The following is a 26,052-nucleotide window of genomic DNA, read 5'->3' as shown; positions in this document are numbered from 1 at the left end:
AATAGCTCAGATGGGAGAAGATAAGGGCCCTTGGGACAGAGGGAGGGACTAGCTTCAGGAATGCTAATGAGGAAAAGTTGCTTCTTGATGGAGTCTTTGGTGACTGGCTGAGGGGGGCCAGGTGAAGGATGAATCTTAGGTGGCTGTCGGGTGCCCTTTGCCAAGGTGGGGGACCAGAAGGGAGGAGAGGTTGTGGGAAGGGAAAAGACAAGGTGGTAGTTCAGTTTTGGACATATGGGTGGGCATATCAACTTGAAGGGCGAGATGCCCCTTTGGATATGCTCCAACACACGAATGGAACGAATAGGAGATGAGAGGCAAGGTTGCCCGAGCAGAGGGTGTTAACAGTGGCTGAGTCCTGAGTCAACACCAACATTTCAGGGGTGGCCAAAGGAAGAGCAGGCCCAAGAAGGACAGGGAGAACCAGAAAAAAGTGTCATGGAAGCCAAGGGAAGGGTCTGGGGAATGAAATGCAGCAGTCATGTCCGGACACACAGAAATGCCTGTGGAGGGGCACCTGGGTGGCTCAGTCGGTTTTTAAGCAGCTGCCTTCAGCTCTGGTCATGATCCTGGGGTGCTGGGATCGAGTCCCGCATCGGGCTCCCTGCTTAGCCGGGAGTCTGCTTCTCCCTGTGCTCCCTTCTTTCTCCCCGCTGCTTGTGCTCGCTCTCTCAAATAAACAAAATCTTCAAAAAAAAAAAGAAAAGAAAGTCAGTCAGTCCTGTGGGACTGGACGGCCTGGACATCATTGCTGCTGGTGGTTTTTGTAGAAGGATGGGGACAGAAGCCAGATCACAGTGAACCGAAGGGTAAGCGGGAATTGGGAAAGTTCATGTGTCTTGTGCTCTCGAGGAGCTTGGCTGGGAAGGAAGAACAGAGAAGGTATTGGCTAGAGGATGAAAAGGCAAGAGAAGGTGCTTAGGGTGTAGGGTTTTTTGTTTTTGTTTTTTATTCTTCCTCTTTAAGGCTAGAAACAGCCCGGACACGTTTATGTGCTAAGAGAGAGACCCAGGTAAGGAGAAGAGGCGAAGGTACCGCAGAGGGGAGGGACTTCTGGTGGCTTCCTCCTGGAGGGGAGGCAGTGGATGGGGCAAGAGCCCAAGGAGGCTGTGCCTCAGCAGGAGGCAGGAACCCACTTCCCCTGAGACCCAAAGGAAGAAAGGGAGACTGTGTGCAAGTGTGGATAAACTTGTGCGTGAGAGAGGCAGGAAGTTAGATTATTTCCAATGGCTTCAGTTTTCCTCTTTATTATAATGGTGCCTGGTGAACGCAAATTTTCCTTTTTTTTTTTTTTTTTAAGAGAGAGAGAGAGAGAAAGGAGGCACTCATGGGAATAGGGATTGTGGTGGGCAGAGGGAGAGAATCTCAAGCAGGCTCCACGCCCAGTGCAGAGCCTGCCATGGGACTCAGTCTCACAACCCTGAGATCATGATCTGAGCCCAAATCAGGAGTTGACAACTTAACTAACTAAGCCACCCAGACGTCTTTTTTCCTTTTTTTTTTTTTTTTTTTTTTTGGTCAGATCTTTGTGTATTGCAGAGAAAATGGATGGAATTTAGGGTTAAAAGCATGGATGGGGAAAAAAAAGAAAGAGAAATGCCTTCTATTTGAAGTTGAATAGGGAGGGGAGTCTGTAATCTTGTTTCTAAAATCATTTATTATTATTATTATTATTATTATTATTACAGTCATGAGTTTTGTATCACGGGTCTGGTCCCGCAGGTAAAAAAATACTGAGGTGGTACCCAGTAAAACTCAAGAAGAAGCTGTTCCTGTGAACTTCAGAGCCATCTCAGGGATGGAGTTACCAACCCCAGACAGAGCCTCCAGGAAGGAAAGATTTGGGATCAGACAGGACTCAGGGGAGGGCACAGCTCTGCTTCCTGTGCCTTGTGTTCAGCATGTTCAGTACAGAGCGATTGTTCCTTCAGGCACCCATGACTAGAAGAAGGAATTTCTATTACCCAAGGCCGCCGAGACCCAGAAGTTTTCTGTCAGGGGTCCCACATGTGAGTGGAGAAGAGGTGGAGATAAGAGGGACTCTCCCTGAGGTCACAGACCCTGTGGCCCTGGGTTAGGACAGAAGACTCACCAGAGGTCCAGCCTCTTTGGAGGTGGGTGACAGCCCAGCCCTGAGAGCACAGGGAGGGTGTGTGTCATGTCCCCATGGGCCTTGAGCTCCAGGGCAGCAGCACTGAGCCTGAGGTCCCAGAATCAATCTACTGATTAGCCTCAGGCACTAACTGAAGCCCAGAGAGGGTCCCAGGCTGAGCCGCCCATGGGGACAGAGATACCCCCTAGGGTTCCTGAGCATTAGCCTCATCCCAGGACTACAGGTGTTCAGGACACGTCCCAGCTGTGCTGGTGACAGGATCCCAGTCACACTCGATGTCCCTGGTGTTTACTGCTGATGGGGATTTTGCCTCCTGGACATTGTGACACCAAGGACAGCGGGGTGAGCACAAGTTGACCTGACTTCCAGAGGGACAGAGAAGCCCAGAAATGGTGGAGAGTCCAGGAAACTGTATAACCAGAGAGGAGATGGCTGGGTGTGTGTGTGTGTGTGTGTGTGCGCGCGCAGGTGCGCATGCATGACACCAAAAATGAGGTCAAGTGTAGACACCCCTAAGTCTTAACACTGTCTGGAATAAAAGTGTTGGTCCAGCCTGGAGCGTTTATCTGGTGTCTCCTGTCTAAATACCAGGACCTTTTCCTGGGACCAGTTTCACAACTCCCAGTAGCTGTGTTCTGGGTATCTCCGTCTGCTCATCTAATTCCTTTGGATTTCAAATAGTAAGACTCCCTCTTACTCTCTGGGGGTAAAAAGTGATCAATAAGAAGTTGTTGAAGGGTGGGCAGACTCAACAGGCAGAGAGTCACTTCGTATGTCCCCAGGCTGGGCTTGGGCTGCTCAGTCTTCAGGGAACTACTTACTGAAATTCACCAAGTCAGCCACGGCCCTCCAGGCCAGGGTTCTGTGGCCGGGCCTGATGGAGACACCAGGGTCCTGGGCAGGTACCTCAGGTCAAGGGATACCTTTGTCCTAACTCATCTGGGACCTGATGAAATTTGCCACCCAGGTATCTACCTGAACCTTTTTCCTTTTGATGTTTTCAACTTTCGAGTCATAAGGAACAACATGCTTCGTGTTGATTACCTGCTGGGTAAAGCCATACAACAGAATGAATCATTTGTGATAATTGTGTGAAATCGTGAACTTGGCTGCTGGCGCCAAGAGCCAGAAATGGCCACTTCACACCCTCCTCGCCTAATCTGAACCACATACACACAGAAGTCTGTGGTTCTCAGCTTCGGCCATAGGCCAGAATCTCCTGGGGTTTTAAAAAATACCACTGCTCTACCGCAGACCAGTGAAATTAGAATCTCGTAAGCACACCCAGCCATCAGTACTTTTTAAAAAGTGCCCCCAGTGTTTTTGATGGGTAACCAGGGTTGAGAACCACTGGGCTAGGCGAGCCTTATCCTGACAGCCATTCGTTCAGTGCCCGTCTTCCTGTCATGGGCTCTAAAGAAAAGGATACCAGCACTGGAGTGCATGAAGGGGGCTGCTTGTAGCCGGGACCAGCTGGCCTGGGAGCCTTGCCTTCCTGCCCGGCTTCCTGAGGCCCGAGGGGAATCTGTATGGCACACCTGTTATTCCTCAGGTATCCCGGTCTCACCTTTGGCCAGGCTTTGTTTTTTTATGGCTCATGTTGGTCTGTTTGGGGAGGATCTTAGTGCAGGCTGAGTGGTCACAAGGTCTGTTTCATTGGACTGTTTCACTTTATAGCTTTTTTTTAATTTTTAAAGATTTTATTTATTTAACAGAATGAGAGAGAGAGATCACAAGTAGGCAGAGAGGCAGGCAGAGAGAGAGGGGGAAGCAGGCTCCCTGCCGAGCAGAGAGCCCAATGCAGGACTCGATCCCAGGACTCTGAGATCATGACCCGAGCCAAAGGCTGAGGCTTAACCCACTGAGCCACCCAGGCGCCCCAACTTTATATCTTCATTGAGGTATAATGGACATATAAACTGTACCTATTTAAAGCATACAATCCCATAAGTTGTGACATATATAAATAGCCATGAAACCCTTGCCACAATCTAATGAACATAAAGTCTCCTTTAAGCTTGTCATCCATCTCTCTTTTCCCCCTTCCCAGATAACCACTGATCTGCCTTCTGTCACTGTCGGTTTTCTTTCCCAGGATTTTATATAAATGGAACCCTACGTATTGGTACTTTTTTGTCTGGCTTCTTTTACTCAGTTATAGTTATTTTGAGATGCATCCATTTAGCGCGTGTGTCCATAAGTCATTCCTTTTTGTGGCTGAGTTAGTGTCATTTTGTGGACCTAAGCGTGTTTTTTAATCCATTCTGCTGTTGGTGGACAGACCTGGGTTTCTTGTTTGGGGCTGTGGCAGATAAAGCGGCATGAATATGTGTATATGAGTCTGTGCAGATGCGTGCTTTTGTTTGTCTTGGGTAAGTGACTGGGAGTGGGATAGTCGAGTCATGTGCTAGGTAGATGTTGGCCTTTTCGAGAGGCTGCCTGTTTCCCAAAGTGGTTGTCCTATTTTGCGTTGCCCACCAGCAGAGTATGAGACTGGTCCTCTTTTTTTTTTTTTTTTTTAACTTTTTTAGATATTTTATTTATTCATTTGAGAGAGAGATAGCACAAGCAGAGGGAGAGGCAGAGGGAGAGGGAGAAGCAGACTCTCTGCTGAGCAGGGAGCCCGATGCAGGACTCAATCCCAGGACCCTGGTATGGCCTGAGCGGAAGGCAGACGCTTAACCGTCTGAGCTACCCAGGCATCCCGTGAATGGTCCTCTTTAAATGGATCGAAGAGCCCCTATTGCCATCTCCTTTGGTTGATGCAGGGTGCCTCCTTCTTTCCTCGGGGTGCACAGGAGAGAGAGGAGGATGGGAGCGGGGGACCAGACGATGAATGGAAAGGTGGGTGGATGGATTCGGTAATAGAGCTATCTTGGTATCTCTCTTTGTCTCCATCCTTTTGTTTCTTTCCATCTGTCATAGGTACTTAAGAAGTAGGCAGTGGCTCCAGGTTATGTCACCCAAGTCACATCATTCATTCAAGTCTTTTCGTGGTTGAATGACTGATGTTTTTTACCCCACGCCTGCAGGTGCCCAGACACCATGCCAGAATCCTGTACACCTGACACTGGGAGGAAGTAGAAGACTTCCTTGTTGCCTCCATCGCCCATCCTCACCATGTCTTCGACTCAGGGCAATGGGGAGCACTGGAAGTCCTTGGAGTCGGTGGGCATCAGCCGCAAAGAGCTGGCCATGGCTGAAGCCCTGCAGATGGAGTACGACGCACTGTCCCGGCTCCGGCACGACAAGGAGGAGAGCAGAGCCAAGCAGAACACGGACCCCTCGCTCATCAGCTGGGACGAGCCCGTCCTAGACTTCTACAGCAAGCCGGCAGGAAGGCAGAAGGACCTCAAGCTCTTACGCGGTCTTTCTGGCTCCGATCCTACCCTCAATTACAACTCACTCTCCCCGCAGGAAGGGTTATCCAACCACTCTACCTCCCAGGGCTCCCAGCCTGGCCCGGATCCCTGGCCCAAAGGCTCTCTGGCTCGAGACTATCTCTACATCTTTGATGGTTCAGATGAGGGGCTCTCTTTGTCCCCTGGGGACCTAGGACCGGGGGACATAGATGGCTCTTCCAAGAAACTGTCCCCACCTCCTCTGCCTCCCCGCGTCTCTATCTGGGACACCCCTCCGCTGCCTCCCAGAAAGGGGTCTCCCTCCTCCTCCAAGATCTCCCAGCCCAATGACGTCAACACGTTCTCTCCGGTGGAGCAACCTGCAGGAAAACTGCTAGGGCGCCGCATCCTAGAGGAAGAGGGGCTGGGGGGTGGGGGTCCGGGGCGCCTCCTGGGGCCTGTGGACTATGACGGTATCAACGACGCGATCACACGGCTCAACCTAAAATCCACCTACGATGCGGAGATGTTGCGTGACACCACAAGGGGCTGGAAGGAGGGCCGGGGGCCCCTGGACTTCGGTGGCAAGGACACTCCTGGGAAGCCGGTGGCCCGGAGCAAGACCATGCCCCCTCAGGTGCCGCCGCGCACCTATGCCTCCCGCTACGCCAATGGGAAAAACACGACCCCGGGCAAGAACCGCCGGATTTCCGCTGCTCCGGTGAGGACCTCCTTACGTTCCTTCTGCCTTTCCAAGCGCCATTCGGAAACAAAAGGGTAGTCCTCTCTTCTCTGTGGTTCCAAATCCATATCTGCTCCCCACTCACCCCTCTGCCCCTGTCTTCTGCTCCCTGGGCCCTGGCTGGGGAGAGGAGGAGGGACACCAATGGAGACATGGCTCCTTCTCAGGGCTGAGTTTTGTACCCAAACAGTCCTTGCGGGGGCAGGTGTCTTGGTTCTTAGCGTGTGCTCGCTTCATGAGGTGAGGATGGGCTGAGGGAACTCATGGTGGCTCGTGGCCGAGTGGCCTTGTGGACTGGAGCGGGTTGCTTCTGCTGCTTTCTGACCTGCTTTGCCCAAAGCGCTGTGTGATGAGGAGGCTTAGTCGTGGTGTTTAGTGCTCACTGGTCACCAGACCCCGGTCCAGACCTCTCAGCAACCCTCCTGACAGTCCAGGGCACACAGCTCTGGTCTTTCTTGTTCTGGAGCTTGCTGGTTCCTGCTTTCTGTTTCCCTCTGTTTCCTGTCTTTCTGTCTCTCCATCTCTCCCCTCCTCTGTCTCTGCCTTTCTCTCTCTCTCTGTTCTCTGTCCCTCTGCTTCTTTTTTTAAGATTTTATTTATTTATTAGACACACAGAGAGAGATCACAAGTAGGCAGAGAGGCAGGCAGAGAGAGAGGGGGAAGCAGGCCCCTTGCTGAGCAGAGAGTCCGATTCGGGGCTCAATCCCAGGACCCTGAGATCATGACCTGAGCCGAAGGCAGAGGCTCAACCCACCAAGCCACCCAGGCACCCCTCTGTCCTTCTGCTTCTATTTCTGTCTCTCCCTCTGTGTCTCTGCCTGTCTCTCTCTCCTCTCTCTTACGCGGGGAACTGTACAGAACAAGACTTACCGTCTTGGCCAATCTGACGTGTACAGTTCGGTGACATTAGCGACATTCACGTTGCGCTGCCGTCCCCACAGGCCACATGCTTTCACAGTGAAAATATTGAGAAAACATATTTGTACACAGTACAAAATAGCAAAGTGTCCACCCAGAAGGATGGGGGAGGTCCCAGGATAGCTTTGATCTTTTTTTTTTTCTGGTTTAAAAGAGTGTTCGCAGCATCACCATGGTGGGGGGACCTGAGGCCCCTTGGAGTTTCACCCTTGGGTCTGGAAGCCCCAACCCCAGAGGGAGTCAAAAGGTACCCTCATGGCCAGTGCCTTCCGTAGAAACAGCATTCCACTTCATTCCATCCCAGCCCCAACCCCAGAGGGAGTCAAAAGGTACCCTCATGGCCAGTGCCTTCCGTAGAAACAGCATTCCACTTCATTTCCCGCCCTGTGTCCCAGCAATTGGGATCCTTCACAAATCTGGGAAGGCCACGTGGTCCTTCCTTCCTGTGCTTCTGCTAAGAGAGTCCCCCAGAGCAGAGTCAGCTTCTGGGAAAAGTCACGACTCTGGAGCTCAGGGCTTTTTAAAGGCCCTGCTCGGAGAGGTGGGGCTGCTCCCGCTATTTATAGGTACAGGGAGATTCCTGTTCCCAGCTCCCAGTTCCTCACCCGGAGCTGGGCCTGCTCGGAGTCAGGCCACCCGGGTAGGTGGTCACGTCTGTTGCTCCCTATCTCTCTCGCCTCCTTCCACCACCTCACCCTTCCCCCTAACCCCTATGTGTCACCTGGGTTCTGAGAGGGAGCGTGGTCCAGAGTGTCCTGGGCAGAGCAAAAAGCTCCTGCCAGTTCTTAGGGGGGAAATGCGGCCTTGGTCGTCCCCCGCTCAGCTCGGGGCAGGGGCTCATCCCACCAGGCGGGGGGACCTCTCGGGCCCTCGTCCCATCCCGCCACCCCGCCTCCACCGGGCTTCCAGCCGGAGGGACCCTCCTTATCCCAGGCCTGCGGAGCCAGCTCTGGAAACAGTTGGCTCCGAATGCCAGCCTGGTACCCCCGCTGCCAGCCTCTGCCCGGCAGATGCCCCCAGCCAGCATCGGGCGATGGCACCAGGGCCTGCCAGCAGGGCAAACGTAAGTGGCTTTTGTTTTCTTATGGAGCCAGGGAGTGGTACTGAAGGGCATGAAAATGGCCTTCAGTAGCTACTCTGTTCTCTATCCCCCTCGCCTTCCCCTCCTCTCTGTCTCTCTGTCTCTGTCTCTGTCAGTCTCTCACCCTCACTTCTGTGGGTTAATTGCTGACAGTGGTACTATTGTGAGAGGGACACAGGCTGGAACTTGGCAGAGCAAGGGCCTCACATGCCAACCGCCCCCGCTGTCACCCTCCCCTCTGTACCCCTCCACACTCACCCTGGGAGCAAGGCTAATGAGAGGGGTCACTCCGAGGAAACAATTTGGATATTCAAATGAGGAGCTCAGTTGTTGCCATCTGCCCCTAGGGGCGGGGAGGACATGAGAACACGAGAAGAGCTGCGGGAGGGTGAGAGGTGAGACACTGCTCTGTGCACAGGCCTGAGCTCCCCGGAAGCAGCTGCTGGCAGAGGCCGCCTCGCCCGGATGCAGGCTGGGGCTCCTCTGAGCTGCGGCTTCATTCCCATGGGGCAGCCTGTCGGGCAGAGACCTGCCAGGCCCCAACTCCCCCCACCACTTCCTCCTCCTGGAGGGCTGCTTCGAGGTGACTGTAAGCAGCTCTGTTTGGGGAGACAGGTCGCCATCTCATCTGAGAGAATCTGCACCACCACAACACAGGTTCTCGGCAAGGAAGTGGGGCCCAGGCAGTCTCCCCGACATTCCAGCCCATCAGACCCGAAAGGCTCTTGGGAGCCAGGAGGAGCTAAGCCTTCTCCAGGTTCTCTCCTGTCCAGAAAGTCGGTCTGATACTTTCTTCCTCAAATAGCATTGACCGAGAACACGCACGTGTTTCTGAGTCACTGACTCTATCTGGGGCTCTCGGTCTCTCTCTGCTTTGGGTCCCTGGGGCCTGCTGTGGATGCTGAGGCCTTCGCCCCGGGGCCAGCCTCCCTGGGCACTGTTTGGGTAGCCCACTGGCCCTGGCCTTCCACACTGGGATGGGGATGCCTGCAGAGCTCTCCGCCACGCCACTGGGAGCACCCCGAGGGAGCCAGCCCCGGGGACCAGCAAAGCTATGTGCTGCCTAACCTGGGTTGAGCTTAGGAGTTGCTGCCCACCCCACACCCCCGCCCCACCCCGCCCCATCCTGGAAGATGAGGTTTGGCCACGTTCTCATCCATCCCACCCAGACTTCGAACCTCAGCCAAGGCTTCAAGTTTACTCTTTCCACTTGGCTCCCAGGCTCCTAGGACCGCAGATCAAGATATTCCTGGATTTCCCACATTTTTCCTGCACCCCTGAATATTCAATGCGTAAAAAGCCTTTACACCCAGACTTTCAGGGTTTAGATCTGGGAGCAACCTGTGGGAACGGGGTGCTGTGAGGGAGAACGAGCTGAGTCAGCGGCTCTTTTCTTAAAGGCGGACTCGCGGCGCCATGCTGTTGCCAATGGCCATGAATTGTTCGAGGTCTCAGAGGAAAGAGATGAGGAAGTTGCTGCATTTTGCCACATGCTGGATGTGTAAGAGTTAAAGAATGGGGTGTCGGGGAGGGTTCTGGGGGCCGGGGAGGAGGGCCAGCCCACTCAGAACTTTCTCTAGGAAGGAGGAAGAGCCATACTGAGTCCATCTCCATTCACGGCTATGGGGTGCTTCCCACAACAGGTGTTTGTGGGCTTTTTGAAATCTTAGAAGTTTCACATTTTGGGCAAAGTTCATGAACCCTCGATTGAACAGACAAATGATCCCAGTGGCTTCAGGCTCTTTTGCCCCCAGGAGCAAATGCGCCTTGGATGGAGCAAAGCGAATATTACATGGAGCTAAAAGAGAAAGGAAATGGAGCTGGGAGAATTTCCCATTGGATTTAGCCCAGAAAGCTTTGTCCCGGTGGAGCTGGCCCTACCATGCGGTGGGGCTTGGGAACCATTTTGTAACTGTAGCAAATGTGTCAAGTACATGGTTTCCCAGAGCAGCTTCCCCACTACTCCCATCCTGGACTGCAGACCTGGAGGGCCAGGCTGCGCAGGGAGAGAAGGGCCCTTGGCCTCAGGGTGGGAGGGTCCCAGCAGGCGTCTTCTCGACTGCTCTCTTCCGAAGGCACAGCGAGGGTCCTTCTCCCTCTCTTCCTGCACAGCCTTCGCTCTGGCTCCGACATCCAAGACTACTCCCTCACCGGATATGTCTGGAGCGCTGTCACCCCGAGCCCAGAGCACCTCGGGGATGAGGTCAACCTGAAGGTGACCGTGTTGTGTGACAGCCTACAGGAGCCGCTCACTTTTACCTGCAACTGTAAGTGGGGAGAGTGGAGGAGCATCCCATGAGGCGGGGCAGGGATGCCCGTGGTCTGAACTCTAGGATCCTTTGACCTCCAGTCCCACCCAGCCTGTGGCCCTGATGAGGGGCAGTGGGGACACTCCTCTAGGGGACTGGCTCTGGGGCCAGCTTTGGGGGCCCATGGTCATTTTCCCCAAGCTGAAACTGTGTGTCTGCCTGCTTTATCTGGATAGCCGTGGCGCTGGACAATGCTTAGCCAGGAATAGGGCAGTCAGCGTGGGGACGCTGAGCCCCACCTGCCCCGGCTCCCCCAGCACCCCCATCACTGCTCCCCTGCCCCACCCCCCTTGCAGGTTCTTCCACTGTAGACTTGCTCATCCACCAGACTCTGTGCTACACCCACGATGAACTGAGGGATGTGGACGTGGGGAACTTTGTGCTGAAGCCCTGTGGGCTGGAGGAGTTCCTGCAGAAGTGAGTGAACAGTGGGGAGAGCGGGTAGGAAGTGGCACCTGCCTACTGGGTGGTAGGGTTGTCAGGGGGCTTCATTGCGGTGGTGCTGCGCTCCTGGCCTGGGGCCGGCAGCCCCTCCCTGATCCCACAGCTGCTTTCTGGGCACACGCACAGCCACGTCGCACTTTCCCCAGGCACTCTGTCTTCCAGCAGGGCTGGCCGGCTTCTGAGCCAAGTCTGCTGTGGAAAGAGCTTGGAGCTAGGACCAGGCAAAGACTAAGTCATATCTGCTTGCAGACGTCTTCGTGTGGAGAGATGCGGGTGTGGGGCTGAGGGGGACAGGGGACTATCAGAGCTCTGCTTCTCTTAGATTGTGTCTTTACAGCCAGGGGCAGATGGAGGACTGGGCAGAAGTGCCCTTGGGGAACTTAGGGGAGAACTTACAATTGCTCCCTCTTCCCTGTTTCCCTGCCATTAAGCCTTTCCCAGAGCAGCATGTGCAGCTGGTTGTCTCCCAAAGGCTTGCCTGCGGCTTCTCTCCATCCATGCCCTGGGCAGCAAGACCGCCTCCTGGAAAGTCTGATGTGCACCAGCTACAGCTATGCCCTTTTCAGTGCCCTGAGGCTCTGGGTGCTGGGGCGAGAGGAGGAGGGGGTATACCCCTTAGGGGGTGGGGCTGTGGGCAGGCTCTAGAATCAGCCAGAAGACAGCAGATAAGGAAAAAAAGAGATGTGCTCTCCTCCCCAAGCCTCTGACTTGCCTACTGCCCACTTCCCCTGGCCACTGAGAGAAAGCAGGCCCTGGCGGTGGGGAGAAGAGGAGGCTCGATCTCGGTTCAAGGGTGCTTCGCCAATGGCCTGATTGGTTCTTGACTGGTTTCTTCCACCCTGGGGAGAGGAAGGGTAGGGCCCTGCAGGGCGCAGCCCCACGAGCCCTGTTAGGTGTGTTCAGTCTGTATTCACCTTCCCTAGAAGAATAAGAAGGGGTCCTAGACTCAGGGTCACCTGGGAGAGAGCACCCCAGGCACTGTTGGGAGGGGCGTCATGGGTCACACTGATATGGCCGGTTTGGGTGGTGGCTTGCCACCTACTAGATGTAAAACCCTGGTCCTCAGTTTCTTCCCTCAGATGGAGTTAGGATTGAACATGAGAATGACCCAGTGAGCAGGGAAGGGCCAGCCCAAAGGGAGGAGAGCATGGGAATCCACATCAGCTGGATACTCTCATAGTCCTTGAGCCCGCAGGGCCAACGATGGTGGACAAGCTGTCAGGTTCTGTCTTCCTGCCAAGACCTAGCTGGAGTGCTCATGGTCAGGTGCACCCAGTCAGTGGTCCCGGGGTCATGCCCCTCCCACTCTGAGCTGAATACACACAGACGAAGACCTTCCACAGAGAAGGTCAGTTAGGTCCCCAGGGGACCCCAGTGTCCACGACTCTTGGTCCCAAAGCCCCCCCTCTTCCTCCGAGGCTCTTTTCTTCCCTCCCACCCAGCAGGAAAGCCTGGACCCCTGAGCACCAGACAGCTGCCTTGGGTGGGCATGGACAGACCCTCAGGGGATTCCAGAAAGCTGCTGGCTACCAAGGAAGCCCTGTGGTTTTCTACCCTGGCCCAGGAGGGCCCATGGCTGAGGGGGTGTGGTGGGTCCAGGATGCATGCTGCTCTCAGATAAGAACCTTAAGACGGCCCCAGGGGAGGGCTGGGTTTCCTGCTGCCTCCCCCACCCCCACCACACTCTTCCTTCCTCCTGGGGCGCTCCCACCAGACTCCCCTGCCCAGCCTCTCCACCCCCAGGGTTTAGCTCTGGCTCAGCCTTGGCAGGTTGGGGCCTAGATCTGAGGCTTGGCCCCTCGGGATGTGGAGAAACCCTTGAGTCCCAGCTGGATCCAGAGTGGTCTGAGGCCACCACCTCCTGGGCTTCTGCACAGACTCCTCCCCTTTGCTCCTCTCCTCCCCTCCATTTCTGGCCTAGATTCCCAGCTCTGCTGAGGAAGGAAGTCCCTTTCCGGCTTCTGTTACCCAGCTGCCGGGACCCGGCCCAGGCCCGCAGTGCTGGTCTGCAGGACAGACTCCCTCTGCCCCTTCTCCTGAGTTTCCTTTCTGACTTGCATGTGATTTGGGAGGGAGGAAAAGGCTGGGTCACGGAGGGACCCCAAGGCCTCCACTGAGACTCAGGTCGACATGGTCTCATGTGTTGTCGCTGGAGCAGTGAATGGCCTGCAGGTGGGTGTTGGTCAGGAAGTCTGTAGAGATGTGGGTCATTATTCACAGTCGTGGAGGAAGGGGAGAGGCAGAATTCTTTGGGCTTGGGAATAATACACCTAGAATCTTGGTGGGTCTTTTTTGTTGACCTCAGCACCCCAGTCGCTGATGGTAGGAGGGTGGGAGACTGAGGACTGCAGGGTGGGGAGAGTGTGGCTCAGTGAGTTCTGTGCCCCAGCCGGAGCATAGTAACTTCCAAAGTGTCCTGTCTACCAAAGCCAAGACAATGGGTTTAAACCCCGCCCCCCCCCCAAGAAGTCTCTGTACCCCCATTCCAGAAGGCCTACCCCTGGAGCGATCGGGGATGATGATACAGGTAATAAATGCCTAGGAAGGTCAGCGTTAGTACAGACCAAGGTTATGTGTATCAGGTGGCTTTTCTTTAGACAGACCTCCATTTCTTTCCCTGAGCTCTATAATAACATTTTCCAGGAGCCCAGGTAGTACCCCCTCACTGCCTGCTTCCTCCTATTTCTCTCTCCCCGAGGTTAAAGTATACATCTCCCTTCCCACTGAGTTCCCATGGTGCTAATGATCTTGCCCCCCTGTTCCACCAGCAAGCATGCCCTGGGCAGCCACGAGTACATTCAGTATTGCCGCAAGTTCGACATCGACATTCGGCTACAGCTGATGGAACAGAAAGCCGTACGCAGTGACCTGGCCCGGACGGTTCGTGTGGGGCAGGGGTTGGGGGAGGGGGTGGGTAGCAGATGGCTGCACGGGAATGGGGAGATGGAATGGGTCTAAGGTGATATGGAACACATTCTGTGGGAGTAGGGTAGGAGCTCTGGTTTGGGATAAAGGTACCACTCCTCTCTGAGTAGGATAATTCTTACACAGGTGAATGATGACCAGAGCCCCTCCACCTTGAACTACCTCGTCCATCTGCAAGAGAGGCCAGTAAAACAGACCATCAGCAGGTGAGTGTGCGTGTTCTCTTGGATGTGGGCCAACTAGGAGCTGTGAAGGGACCCCAGTGGATACCTTGCTTGCCTTTCTACCAGGCCAGGGGTTCTTAAGGTGTCTGGGGTGAGACCCAAAATTATTCTAGAAGATCCCCACTCTAGGGGATGCTACATCTCTTCCCTCTAGCACTTTGCCGTCATTCTCCAGGTGAGGGGTGGTGAACCTATAGAAAGAGTGGGAGCCCCTTTAAACTAGAGCCTGAATCCTGAGCTGTGGGGAAGGAGGGACCTAATGGGTATCCCAGTACCCTGGGTCTGTCCTGACCTCTCCTACGACTTTTCCCTGTCCCCAACTCCCCAGGCAGGCCCTGGATCTTCTATTCGACACGTACCACAATGAAGTGGACGCTTTCCTGCTGGCCGATGTAAGTATCCATCGTGGGGCTGGTCCAGCTGCCCGGAGCTCCTCCCCGGGTTTCCCAAAGTCATTCTTGGACCAGCCAGCCCTAAAGGGATCTGGAGAAGACACTGACAGTCTGTCCACAGAGCACTTCTCCATTCCCCTAGCCCTTGGGCTACCCCTTGGGCAAACAAGACCACTGGCTGTTGGGCAGTTGACAAAAGGGGTTCTGCTCCCCTGTGGAAGTAGGTCAGGAACCACGCCCTGATCCCTGTCTCTGGAGCAGGACATCTCCAAAGCTAAGGGACATAGAGGTGTCCCCCCCACTTGCATGTGCCCCAGAGTGGGCATCCTATGAGCGATTCCCAGGAAGCTCTGGTTTGAGATGCTCCGATATCCTGGAGTCACAGGTAGGAAACTCTCAGGAGGAGGAAGGTCCCAGGGGTAGGGAAGCACTGGGACTCTCCTCATTTGGATTCTCATGGAGTTTGAAGCCTCAAAACCATGAGAATAAACATTTGCCCCAAATGTCATGAAGCTAAAAAAAAAAAAAGAACAGTGATCTTCAAAACGAATCCCTGTATCGCGGAGCTAGTTCATCGTGCTCATGGATTCTTCCCTTTGGGGGAGCTGAGCATTATGTCTCGCTCAGTCCTCTACCCACCCCCAGAATGGTACCCCACGCCCCCTGTCCAGCAGCCTCTGCTCCATGCCCATTCACCGGGATGAGGGGGCAGGTGTCCGAGCGCCTTTTGGGTACTAGCCTGGCTCTGCGTTCATTGCTGCTGTGGGTAGAGAAGCGTAAGGATTGTCTTGGCTTTCAGGGAGCCTGGGTTCCTGCTAGAATGATGGGAAAGTAACACAAGGCTATTAGTAGACAGAACAGTGTGGGTAGGAGTTCATCACGGGCTCCGGGAGAGTGATAGAAAGACTAGCCGGGGCGCGGTGGGGGGTTCTGAGAAGGAGGCTGGATTTTTGCTGGTCCGTGATTTGAACTTCCGTAAGTGATCAGGACAGGACAGGTGAAGTGATTCCAGGGGAGCAAACTGCAGGAGCCCGAGCACAGAGGAGAACGTAGGGGTGTGGCCTGCCTGTGGTCCTGAGAGGAGATCCTCCTGGAAGGTCTGGGTGACAGTACTGAGTTGTAACGGACCTGGATATGGTCTCTGGCTTCCTTGCTATTCCCTACAGATTGGTTTTATTAAAACTGCATGTCTTGGGGGATGTGTGTGTTTGTGCAGTAGCTGCCCGAGGGAGTCTGGGAATCAGAGGAGGTTCAGGGAAAAGACCTGGGAGCCTGGGCCTGGCTCACCTAATTCCAGAGAAGCGGTGGTTCGCTAACGCCGGATGTTTGAAGATCAAGCACGGGAGTCCACTCTGCCTCCTGAGGGTCATGAACCCCAGCTCCTCCCAACCCCTTCCCTCAACAGTGTGGGTGCTGGAGGCTGAGAGGGCTCACCTGCCAGCCTCGCTGTGCCACCTCCCACAGGGGGACTTCCCACTGAAGGCCGACAGGGTGGTCCAGTCCGTCAAAGCCATCTGCAATGCCTTGGCCGCCGTGGAGACCCCTGAGATCACCAGCGCCCTCAACCAGCTGCCTCCCTGCCCCTCCCGCATGCAGCCAAAAATTCAGAAGGTAACGAATTCAGAGCGCTTGTGTAGGGGACAAGGAGAACAGCAGTCGCAAGTAACTGGGTGACGAGGTGTCCATTTCCTCGAAAAGTCCTCTCTCCACCTGAATCTTGCAGGCTTGGAGTTTAACTGCGAGAGTTCTTGTGTCCCCTCTTCCTGAGGATGGGGGCAGGCGAGGGTCTGCCCTGGGCCTGATTGCCAGGAGCCCTGGCTGGGGCTGGCAAAGGCTTTTTTCATCATCACCGGGGCACTGCCCAGTGCTTTGCATACCCAGCAGGGTGCAAAACCAAACCCTCCCTTGAGCCAGGGCTCTGTGACTCCACAGTGAGGGGGAGGCGGCCATGTGCAGCACACACAGGGCCAGCAAGATAGCCACCATGACCTGGGCTGGAGTGGCCCGAGGGTGGGAGGGTCTCATTTGGGTGGACACGACTTTAACCTTGGTCTAGCTCACTCTGTCCATCATCCCATATGGCTCTGGTGCAAACCATGACGCTGTCTTCCCTGGGGAGTCTCTCCTCCTCACATTTCAGACCAGTCTGGTCCAGATGAGCACAGCTGCGGAAAGCCCTTTTTCCAGCTGTATCGGAAATGGCCACGGCCCTGAAGCTCCCCTTCCTCTCCTTTTCCCCCAATAGGATCCCACTGTTTTGGCTGTGAGGGAAAACCGAGGTAAGGGAACGACTCTCTTGTCTTTATTCAGCAGGGGCAACGGAAAATAGGTCTCTGCCCAGATTCGTTTTTCTCCCTGGCCCCTTGATTTATGGGTCCAGGTCTGCTGTGTGTGTGTGTGTGTGTGTGTGTGTGTTTCCAGCTGGAGAGCACATTTCTTTCCATAAAATGTTTTCTCATTATTTTTGCTAGTTATTCCTGTGGTGTCCCTGGGAGATGGTGATGAGGTGGTATACATGGGAGGCTGGGGGTAGAGAGGCAAAATTAGCCCTGGGCTCCAGATGAGAAAACTTACTAGGGTAGGGGTGTCATTATTCTCCAGGAGGCTCATGACACCTGTGTTTCCAACTCAGAATGGGCCTGGGGAGAAGGTGATAAAGGATTTTGCATAAGGAGTGAATCTTTCAAACAGAACTTTGCTTTCTGGGGTTCTTGGTCAGTGATTCCCAATCTTTTGGATTCCATGAATTAATAATCTACCCCACAACACATGATTTTATTTTATTTTACTTTAGAGATTATTTACTTATTTGAGAGAGAGAGAGCACAAGCAGGGGGAACAACTGGCAGAGGGACAAGGAGAAGCAGACTCCTGGCTGAGTAGGGAGCCTGCCACGGGTCTCAATCCCACGACCCTGGTATCATGACCTGCGCCGAAGGCAGATGCTTAGCTGACTGAGCCACCCAGGCGCCCTGAACAAAGCATTATTTTAGGGATCAACATAGAAATCGTGTGCTTTTGTTTTGCCAAGCATGGCTTTTAAAGTTACTGACAACAGTCGTTCCCACTATTTCCCAAAAGAAAGGACATTTAACACAAAATAAGTAGCCCTATGTAAAGATAAGGAGAATGTTTATAATTGAGTATCACTTTGTGAGAAGCTCGTGACGCAATCCTGCTTTTTTTCCCTCATTTCATCATGGCTGGGTGAGCCTCGTCATGGCTGTTGGAAACCGACTGGCATTGGGGGACTCCTGCCCTGGGGTACACCATCCCCGCCAGTCCCATGGCAACAGGACAGGGCTCGTTGAGGCCCTGTGACCTTTCCTTCTGACCCCTTCCTTTCACAGAGAAGGTTGTGGAAGCTCTGACGGCCGCCATCTTGGACCTGGTGGAGCTGTACTGCAGCACATTCGACGCGGACTTCCAGACGGCTGTGCACGGGAGCCGCAAGCACGATCTGGTCCAGGAGGCCTGCCATTTCACCGGGCCCCTGGCCTTCACTGTCTATGCCACCCACCGCATCCCCATCACCTGGGCTACCAGGTAAGCCCAGGGCTGAATGTCCTCTAGGCAGAGGGAGCGGAGTTTGACTTTCCGGTGGCTTCTCCCTGTCTGCACGCAACCCCACTGTCCAGAGCCAATGGTCTGTGGCATTGTGGTGCACCTTGATCTGAGGAGCCAAGTGCCTGAGGGGGATTGTGGACCAGGACATCCCAAGGAGAGGCAGGAGGTCTGCCGGTATCAGATCCTGCCAGGCCTTCTCAGTGCTGGTTGCATCGGCATCCCTGCCCCCCACCTATCCCAGGCCAGCTGATGGAGACACTGCGACAGATGGCAGCTTCCCAGACCCAGTGCATGCCCCAAGGCCAATGACTGCACTCCCCTGTGGAGGCACAATGGGAGGGGGTGGGGAGGTGGGAGATGACCCTTTGTTGGGAGTTCCCTAGGCCTGCAGGGGTGGGTGGAGGGGGACCTTCGTTTGGTAATCCCCAGCTCCTCTGCCTAGTCCCTGGCATCCAGGGCCTGGGGAAAAAGGCATTTGGCTCCACCTCCCTCCTTTCCGGACCCCCCCCTTCGCCCTTCCCCCTCATTCTTTGTTCCTCACTTAATGTATTCCTCTGGGCGATTGGCGGAGAACAAAGGAGGCAGCCTGGGAAACCAGGGCCTTCTCTGACCTCTTCTGTCAGGCACCTGTCACGAACCGCAGGGACCCCCATGTGTTGGCATTCACATCGGCATATGTCGATTTCATCTCCCCCCACCCCTTGTCGCTTGCGCATGCGACACAGACTCCCACCTACTGTAAGGAGGTGGCTGTAGGCTGGTCCCCAATAAAGAAGGGAGGAAAACGCTGGGCCCAGTGTGGGGCCTGAAAGTGGGTGGGGGGATCCAGATCCAGCTGCTTTTCCTGAAGCTTTCACAGATCCCCTTAGGCTCCCGTGTTCTAGCCCCCAGGGGACCAGAGAGGTCTGTCTTTGCAGGAGAAATGGAGCTGGGTCTAGGCTGGGTGACTATGATGGGGTTCAGGAGCTGAGCGCCCTTCCCCTCTTTCTGTTGGCAGCTATGAAGATTTCTACCTCTCCTGCTCCCTCAGTCATGGCGGGAAGGAACTCTGCAGCCCCCTGTACACCCGAAGGGCTCACTTTTCCAAGTACCTTTTCCACCTCATCATCTGGGACCAGCAGTAAGCCCTCCGCCTGCGCCCCAGTGCTACCCCTGCAGACCCCGCAGAGGTGCCCACACCTGCAATAAACCAGGCTCCACCATGAACCTACCCATGCAAGCCCTCAGCCTCTTGAGTCTCCCTTCCCTAACACTTAGATGGGGACAAGTACTCTTTCTAATGCACAGAGGCTCTGTCTGTAAACAGTAAAGGATGATATAAAAGTTAGTGGTTAGCTTTCATAATAGTTCGTCATCTTGATGTTATCGCCCTTAAAAGGTTTAACTAGTCTGGGGATTCTCATCCTCTCCCTTCTTCCCAAAGTGTCTATTGAGTAAGGAGAGGGGACTACACTTTCTTCCTTCTAGATGGGAAAGGGCAGGTTGTCTAGAGGAAAGAAAAGTGGGCTGGGAGCCACAGGAATAAGCCTCTATTTTCAGCTCTATCTTTAGTCCTGTGTTCTCTTTGGCCTCTCTGTGCCCCAAACTGCAAAGTGGGGCCATTTGTTTAATTCAGAGGCCGTTGTGGCATCGCAGTGAGATAGACTATAAACACACTAAGTATGAAACATACTAAGTATCAATCAGCATTTATCGACCGGTGTTTGCTGTTGGGAAGATAGGCGTCCGCCAGGCAGAGCAGGAGGGAAATGGAGGCACGCACACGTAGAGGGGAGGGGGAGGCACTGTAGGTGGGTGCCCGCCCCGTGCCCTCTCTGTGCTGGGCCCTGCCCTCCCTGTCACCTGCCAGAAAGCCCCTGTTTGCTGTCCCCAGCGTCACTGCCCCCGACCAGCTGTGTCTGAGTCATTATTTGCAGAGCAGAACTGGAACTCCAATGTTTGGAGTGCAGATTAGAGGCCGAGCGGGGTCCTCGGGGAGGCCAAGGTTGCCAAACTAGGCCGAGGCAGAGTCTGTACAAACACTGCGAGAGGTGGGGTATTTAACAGATGGACAGCTGGGGAGGCAGGCCCTTTCTCCTGTCTTCACACTTGTGTAAGTTACAGAGCAATAAAGCTGTACAGATAGCTTTCATCAGACAACTGCTGGGGCAGGAGAGACTCCTTGAAGGCCCTTGAAGGCAGGGGATGGCCGCCTCCAATGGCTTTGGAGTTCCACTCACCTTTCTGAGTTTCACCTTCACCTTCTGCTCCTGTGGCCTCGTTAACTGCCACTACCAAGGGGATCGTGCTGTCCAGTGCTCCTGCTCCGGACAGACCCTATAACATTGGCCTGAGCCCCTCTTCCCATAGACTGTCCATGGCACCGAGGCAGCCTGGCCTGCCCTTCCTCAGCCTGCCTGCTCTGTGGGTCTCCTTCCACTCCCTGTCTTAGATGCAGCCCCAGATCTCAAAGGGCTGGTCCCTGCCTAGAGCCCCGTGGAGATTTCCTCTCCGTGGTCCCCCATCCCTGTGCCCCACAGAGACTCTTGGCACCTTCGTGGTCAGGATCAAGGCATCTGGGAGAAGACACTACAGTGTAGGGTTCAAAGCACAGGCTTGGGCATGCTTAGGGTTTCTAACTGTAGGTGGAACCTTGGGGAGTAATAGGGCCTGACATGTAGGGCTGTTTCAGGACTTTTGGGACATTGCAAGTGAAGTGTATGGCTCAGTACCCAGCATGTGATAAATGCTTTCTTCTCCATCCTTGTTGCCATCTTTTTAGCTGGGGCAGCCTTCTCCGTTCCGGTTTCCCTATTCCAAGTGACTGACGCGGTGACAGGTACAGGGAGATATTTGTGCGTGCAAATCCTATTTGCGTAGCCCAGTTCCAGGTCAGAAGCCTCAGCGTCACATAGCAAAAAGCACACAGTGGGTACACACATCACCAAGTGAAGAAGCTGTGTTCCACTCTCCATGGAGGAGGAACCCGGTGCAGAGGTGTGCGTAGTTCTGAGGTTGCGAATAGCAAAACCAGGACTGGAACTGGCACATCCCAGGAGTCCTTCCTGGAGGAGGTGACCCTTGTGATGTGATGTTGAGGAATGGCTGCAGAGGGAAGGAGAGCGGTTTCACAGGCAAGGAGGAGGTTCAGTCTGTAGTCAATGTGCTGGTTATCCTGACAGACCCAGGGTGATGGTCAGTGGCAGAGGTTTTGGAATGCTGGAAGGACTCGAGAACTGAGGAGAAGGGGATTCTGGCTGGTTCTAGGGGTTGTGGCTTCCTATTCTCTTCACCTCCAGATGCCCAGCGGGAAGCCTCTCCTGGGCTGACAGAGGGGTCAGCACCAGCCCCCTTTCCACTCTGCTGTGGGGTCAGCTGACTGTCCTGTTGCCGCGGTGCCGGGATCAGCTAATTCTCAAAATAGGCGCAGCAGCTAGGCTCTGCCATCCCCCAGCCAAGCCCCGGCCTGGCATGTCTGCTGGCTGGTAGAGGGGCCCTAATTATAGCCATGGGCCCCCAGGGTACAGGCAGCTGGGACAGCAGGGCTCTGCCAGTCTCTGGCGGGTGGGAGGGAGTGCCTCACTTAGGTGGAGATGTTCCTGCAGGAGTGAGGGGCAGCTGTGGAGGGAGCCTGCTTGATCAGAACTCTTGCGAACCTTGGGGGTGGCCTCCCTGCCTCTGTGCCTTTTGGCATAGAAACTGCTCTGGGCTGGCCAGGAGGGTGTGACAGTGTGGACTTTGGCCCAGGGACAACTTCCCCAACAGGTAATGTGGGTCCTCCCTCAGGCTTTCCAGGGCTCCCCTCCTCTCTCCTCCTCACTCCACCCCAGCTCCTGATGCTGAACTTGGAGGGAGTGGCTGGGAGTGATTCTGGCAGAGGAGACCCTGGAGAACACATCTGGACTTAGGTAGTGGCACGGCTTACGTGTCTCAATTCTGCCAGTTTGCTTGCTCTCCCCCCAGGGACTTTGGGAAGCCCCTTCTCTTTGTCCCTTTGGCTTTGAAAATGTTTTGGGGCCAGAACAAACCGTGTTGTGCCCTGGGGGGCTGGGCAAAGTAGGGGCAGGAGAGGACAGGCAGGTGGGAGGACTATTGGGGGAGGGTGGCCCGAGGGCAAGGAACACTGTGCTGTTTCTCCCTCTTCTGCTGCTTCTTCCTCCTCGTGTTTTTAGCCTGGGGATGGGGGAAGGGATAAGGATTGTCAAGAGGAGCAGCTTCTTAGGGACCCTCTGCAGAAATCCTGAAACCGCATGTGTGGCTTAACTATGGGACCTGAGGTCACCTGAACTCTGAGATGGCTCTGGCTGCCCAGGTTCTGTCTGGTCACCACGGGGTGGCCTCCAAATCAGGATGTTAGGCACACTCTACGGAAAGTCTGCACAAACAGCACAGTGTACTTCTGGAAGTGTCCAGCGGAGGTTGTGACCTGTCCTGGTTCCGGGCTTCCCTGGGGAGCACATCTGATATCCCGAGAGGCAGGGCAAGTTCTCAGGCTCCACTCAGCTTCCTGGGCCACCTGTCCCTTGCCTCCACAAGGGCGGCACCTCCTGATTTGGTTTCCTGTCCTCCCCAGGATCTGCTTCCCGATACAGGTGAACCGGCTGCCTCGGGAGACCCTGCTGTGCGCCACACTCTACGCTCTGCCCATCCCCCTGCCTGGGAGCTCCTCGGAGGCCAATAAGCAGCGGCGTTTGCCAGAAGCCCTTGGCTGGGTCACTACCCCACTGTTCAACTTCAGGCAGTACGTGTCTCCCACGCCAGCGGCTTCTTGGCCTCGGAAGGGAAGGAGGGGGATAGAAAGAGGGGCCTGGGTGCTGCACTGGCCAGTGTCCCTTGGGAGGGTTGGCCGTGTGGGGCTCATCACCCACAGAGTCCAGAGGGCCCTAGCAGGGGGACCAAGGCACAGAAGTAAAGATCAGAACAACTGATGTGACCAAGAGCTTCTGGGCAGAAGGAGGGCAGGGAGAGGGGCGGGGTGTGTGAAAACGGAGTGCTCCGGTAATGCGTCATCTGGCCCTGTCATTGGAAGGGCCTTAGAGGTCATCTAGTCCACCTCTCTGCCTTGTGGGGCATCCCTACCACCAGGTCATCCAGAAGCTTCCTGGAGGGGGTGTGCTTTTATAGGACCTAGAAGAAGGAAGAGCCTGTGGTCTAAGAGAATGACAGAGTTGGATGCTGGCTTCAAAGGCCGATTTTTGGATGGGGGAGCAGGAGGAAAACCATCTCCTTAGCCATTGTGTTTGTTGGCTCATTCCTCTCCCCTCCATTCTCCTTAGAGTCCTGACCTGTGGTCGGAAGCTTCTGGGTTTATGGCCAGCAACACAGGAAAGCCCCAGCGCCCGTTGGAGCGCACCTAATTTCCACCAGCCGGATAGCGTCATCCTGCAGGTGAGACCGCGGCCCCAGGACCGTCCCTCCTGCCCGCTGCACAGGGCTATCCAAGAGGCAGCTCTGAGTTTTCCGCCTGGAGGTTTGGGCTAGGAGGTAAGAGAAAGTGCTGGCTTGTTGGGCACAGTGCACTGATGTGATAGAAGCAACCAGAGTGATTTGGTTAGACCTGGAGTGGGAGGGTGAGTCTGTGGAATGTGTGCCATCTCCTGGAGGTTACTTTCCATCTCAAGGAGGCCAAAGGCAGGGCCTGAGCACCTGCACCCCTATCTGGGGGCCCAGCAACTTGGAGTCCTTTGTATTGAGCCCGCACATGACTGAGTCGGATAAAGGCTGAGCTGTCCCCTTTTGGGGCCTGAGGGGAAGCCCCCCCCCCCTCGTGCAGCCACTCAGTACTCTCTCGGAGTAGACTCCCTGCCTGGGGAGAGGAGGAGGAGTTGGTCAAGCCCACGGTCTAGTTACTGGTTTCTGGCTCCCCTTTCATATAGATCATGGCATGCTCTGGTATGGAATCTGGAATATGAAAGTGGCTAGAGCATGAAATAGAATAACACAGAACAAAGACTCCAGAGGCAGGCGTTTTTGTCTCCCTTAATTAACCAGACTTAAAGCCCAGGACCTGGAACATTGCTTGGCGACTTTCCACTAAACATTTGTTGATTGCGGGAATGTAGGACCCACTCCACTCTGATACCCAGTTTAGGAGGATGAACATGGGGCGGCCTAGAGCTAGGGGAGCCAGGGGCACAGGGTTGAGAATTGGTAGGGCCCTCCCCTGGCATGTGGTCCCACTTCCCATCAGGCAGCAGCGCCTTCCAGGGCTGCCCTGAAGGCTCCCTGGCCTCAGCTTGGAGGCTATCAAGGGTTCAGCCTGCTGACACTTCTTTTCCAAGTTCTGGCCTGGGGCCGCGCCCCCTTCCCCACCTGGCTACATCTCTGCCCAGCCTCTTTCTCACTTCCCTGTTCCTCTCTCCCTCTGTTTCCTTCTCATTTTTTGCTGGAAGTGACAACTGGAAGAGGCTTTCCCCAAAGTCCCAAGTCCAGCGGGGTTATTTTACAAGCAACTTGCAGGGGAGGGAGGGAGGAAGGAAAAGAGGGAGAACACCTGACACAGAGGCCCTGGAGAGCCAGGAAGGTGGAGGCTCACCTTCTCACTCACCTGTCTGTCTTCTCTCCCCTCTTCTCTGACACCATCCCCCAGATCGACTTCCCCACCTCAGCCTTTGACATCAAGTTCACCAGCCCCCCTGGAGACAAGTTCAGTCCCCGCTATGTGTTTGGCAGCCTCCGGGAAGAAGACCAACGTGTGCTTAAGAACATCATGCGGAAGGAGTCCTTGTACTGGTGAGGCCCGGGGCCTTCCCCGAGTGTGGCTCTGGCCCCGTTCTGTCTGACCTCTCCCCTGCCAGCTCCAGGTCCTGCCCGCCTGCTTTGGGAGTGGAGGTGGGATGGGGTGGGCCCTGGCGTTGAAGCAGGACGCAGTGGAGAGAGGGCTCCGCTGCGGGCATCCTGACGCTAGGAAAGTGGAGAGGCCGGGGCTAGGAGACTGGATCTCGGAATGCCCATCTGCACAATGGGGACCTGGTCCAGATTCAGCTTGCCAGAGGACCAGAGCTTTGCCCCTTCCGTCCCCCAAGATATGTTGTCTCCTCCTTGCTATCCATGGGGGCGGCTGGCTCCTGTCCTCACCACCCTGCCCCCACCTCCTGCCCCTTCCATACCCACAGCCTCTTGCGTTTCTCTGGCCCCATCACTTTCCAAAAAGGATCAGGTGTCGGGGCAGGCTGGCAGCTCTCGAGGGGAAGCGAGTCCAAGCTGATGTCATCTTTGGGGCTGCTTCTCTCACCAGGATTGGAGGGGGAGGGGTGAGGAGTGGGGAGCAGGGAGCTCCAGGAGCGGGTGGGATGGGGGCGATGGGGGCCCTGCCCCACCTGCTCTCCCTGTATACCTGTCTGGCTCCTGCACTGTGTGGCCCTATGCTGCAAGCGCGTGCCCGTGCGTGTGCATGAGTGTGTGTATGGGGGCCGGGGGCAGGGGAGATGGGGCTCATCTCTCCCTCATATCCCACCCAAGGAGTCAAAGTAGCTGAGTGACGACAGATCCCCCCGCCCCCACTCCTCTGCTGACCCCTTGCTTCATTTTCCCCTCAGCTCCCTTCTCCCATTAGACACCTGATCTCAGGCAAGGCTTAATTAGCTGTGGCTTCTATAGACCCTCCAGCTGGCCCCGGGAAGCCCCAGAGGCTTCTCAGCCCTCCAGACCCGTACATAGGGGGGAGCACTGCCCTCTGGTGGCTCCCCTTGGGAGTGGAGCTCTAAGGGCATCCGCAGGAGGTGCGGTCGATTGCCGGCCGCCGGTGACCTGTGCATTCGGCCTCAGTCGGAGAGGCCCTGAGATGTCAGGACCAAAGATGAGACTTAGGCCCTGGTGCCCCCAAAACCTCGCTTCACACGCTTCACCTGGGGATCTTTCGAAAATACCGATGCCTGGTTTCCGCAGACGTTCTGACTCCGCAGGTGTGGGCGTGGCCCAGGCACGGGGGCTTTGTAAACCTCCCCAGGTGATTGCAGTGTGCAGCAAAGCCTGGGAACCACTGAGCTGGAGAATGTGTGGCATTCTCGTGGAGAGT

The 26,052-nt window shown here is 55.3% G+C and overlaps 1 protein-coding gene across 7 annotated transcripts in view; it reads left to right on the top strand.

The window, feature by feature from the left end:
- Window positions 1–26,052, top strand: part of LOC111151087 (phosphatidylinositol-4-phosphate 3-kinase catalytic subunit type 2 beta) — a 64,778-nt gene that overhangs the window by 17,700 nt on the left and 21,026 nt on the right. For 5 of the 7 annotated variants that reach the window (XM_022508848.1, XM_022508851.1, XM_022508852.1 and 2 more), the window contains 14 exons: window positions 5,146–6,175; window positions 9,596–9,696; window positions 10,308–10,462; window positions 10,801–10,921; window positions 13,717–13,828; window positions 14,000–14,079; window positions 14,426–14,489; window positions 15,954–16,100; window positions 16,735–16,768; window positions 17,840–18,035; window positions 19,054–19,176; window positions 22,609–22,776; window positions 23,312–23,423; window positions 24,625–24,767. In XM_022508848.1, coding sequence (XP_022364556.1) covers window positions 5,234–6,175; window positions 9,596–9,696; window positions 10,308–10,462; window positions 10,801–10,921; window positions 13,717–13,828; window positions 14,000–14,079; window positions 14,426–14,489; window positions 15,954–16,100; window positions 16,735–16,768; window positions 17,840–18,035; window positions 19,054–19,176; window positions 22,609–22,776; window positions 23,312–23,423; window positions 24,625–24,767 — 2,498 coding nt within the window. In that variant the 5' untranslated portion in view covers window positions 5,146–5,233. Of the gene's footprint in view, window positions 1–5,145; window positions 6,176–9,595; window positions 9,697–10,270; window positions 10,463–10,800; window positions 10,922–13,716; window positions 13,829–13,999; window positions 14,080–14,425; window positions 14,490–15,953; window positions 16,101–16,734; window positions 16,769–17,839; window positions 18,036–19,053; window positions 19,177–22,608; window positions 22,777–23,311; window positions 23,424–24,624; window positions 24,768–26,052 lie in introns of those variants that run through there. The other 2 variants (XM_022508853.1, XM_022508854.1) reach the window with 2 other exon arrangements.

The sequence above is a fragment of the Enhydra lutris genome, unplaced genomic scaffold, assembly GCF_002288905.1.
Source record: "Enhydra lutris kenyoni isolate GAN:26980312 unplaced genomic scaffold, ASM228890v2 scaffoldscaffold25, whole genome shotgun sequence".
Taxonomy (NCBI): domain Eukaryota; kingdom Metazoa; phylum Chordata; class Mammalia; order Carnivora; family Mustelidae; genus Enhydra; species Enhydra lutris.
This window is presented reverse-complemented; position numbering and strand designations above follow the sequence as displayed.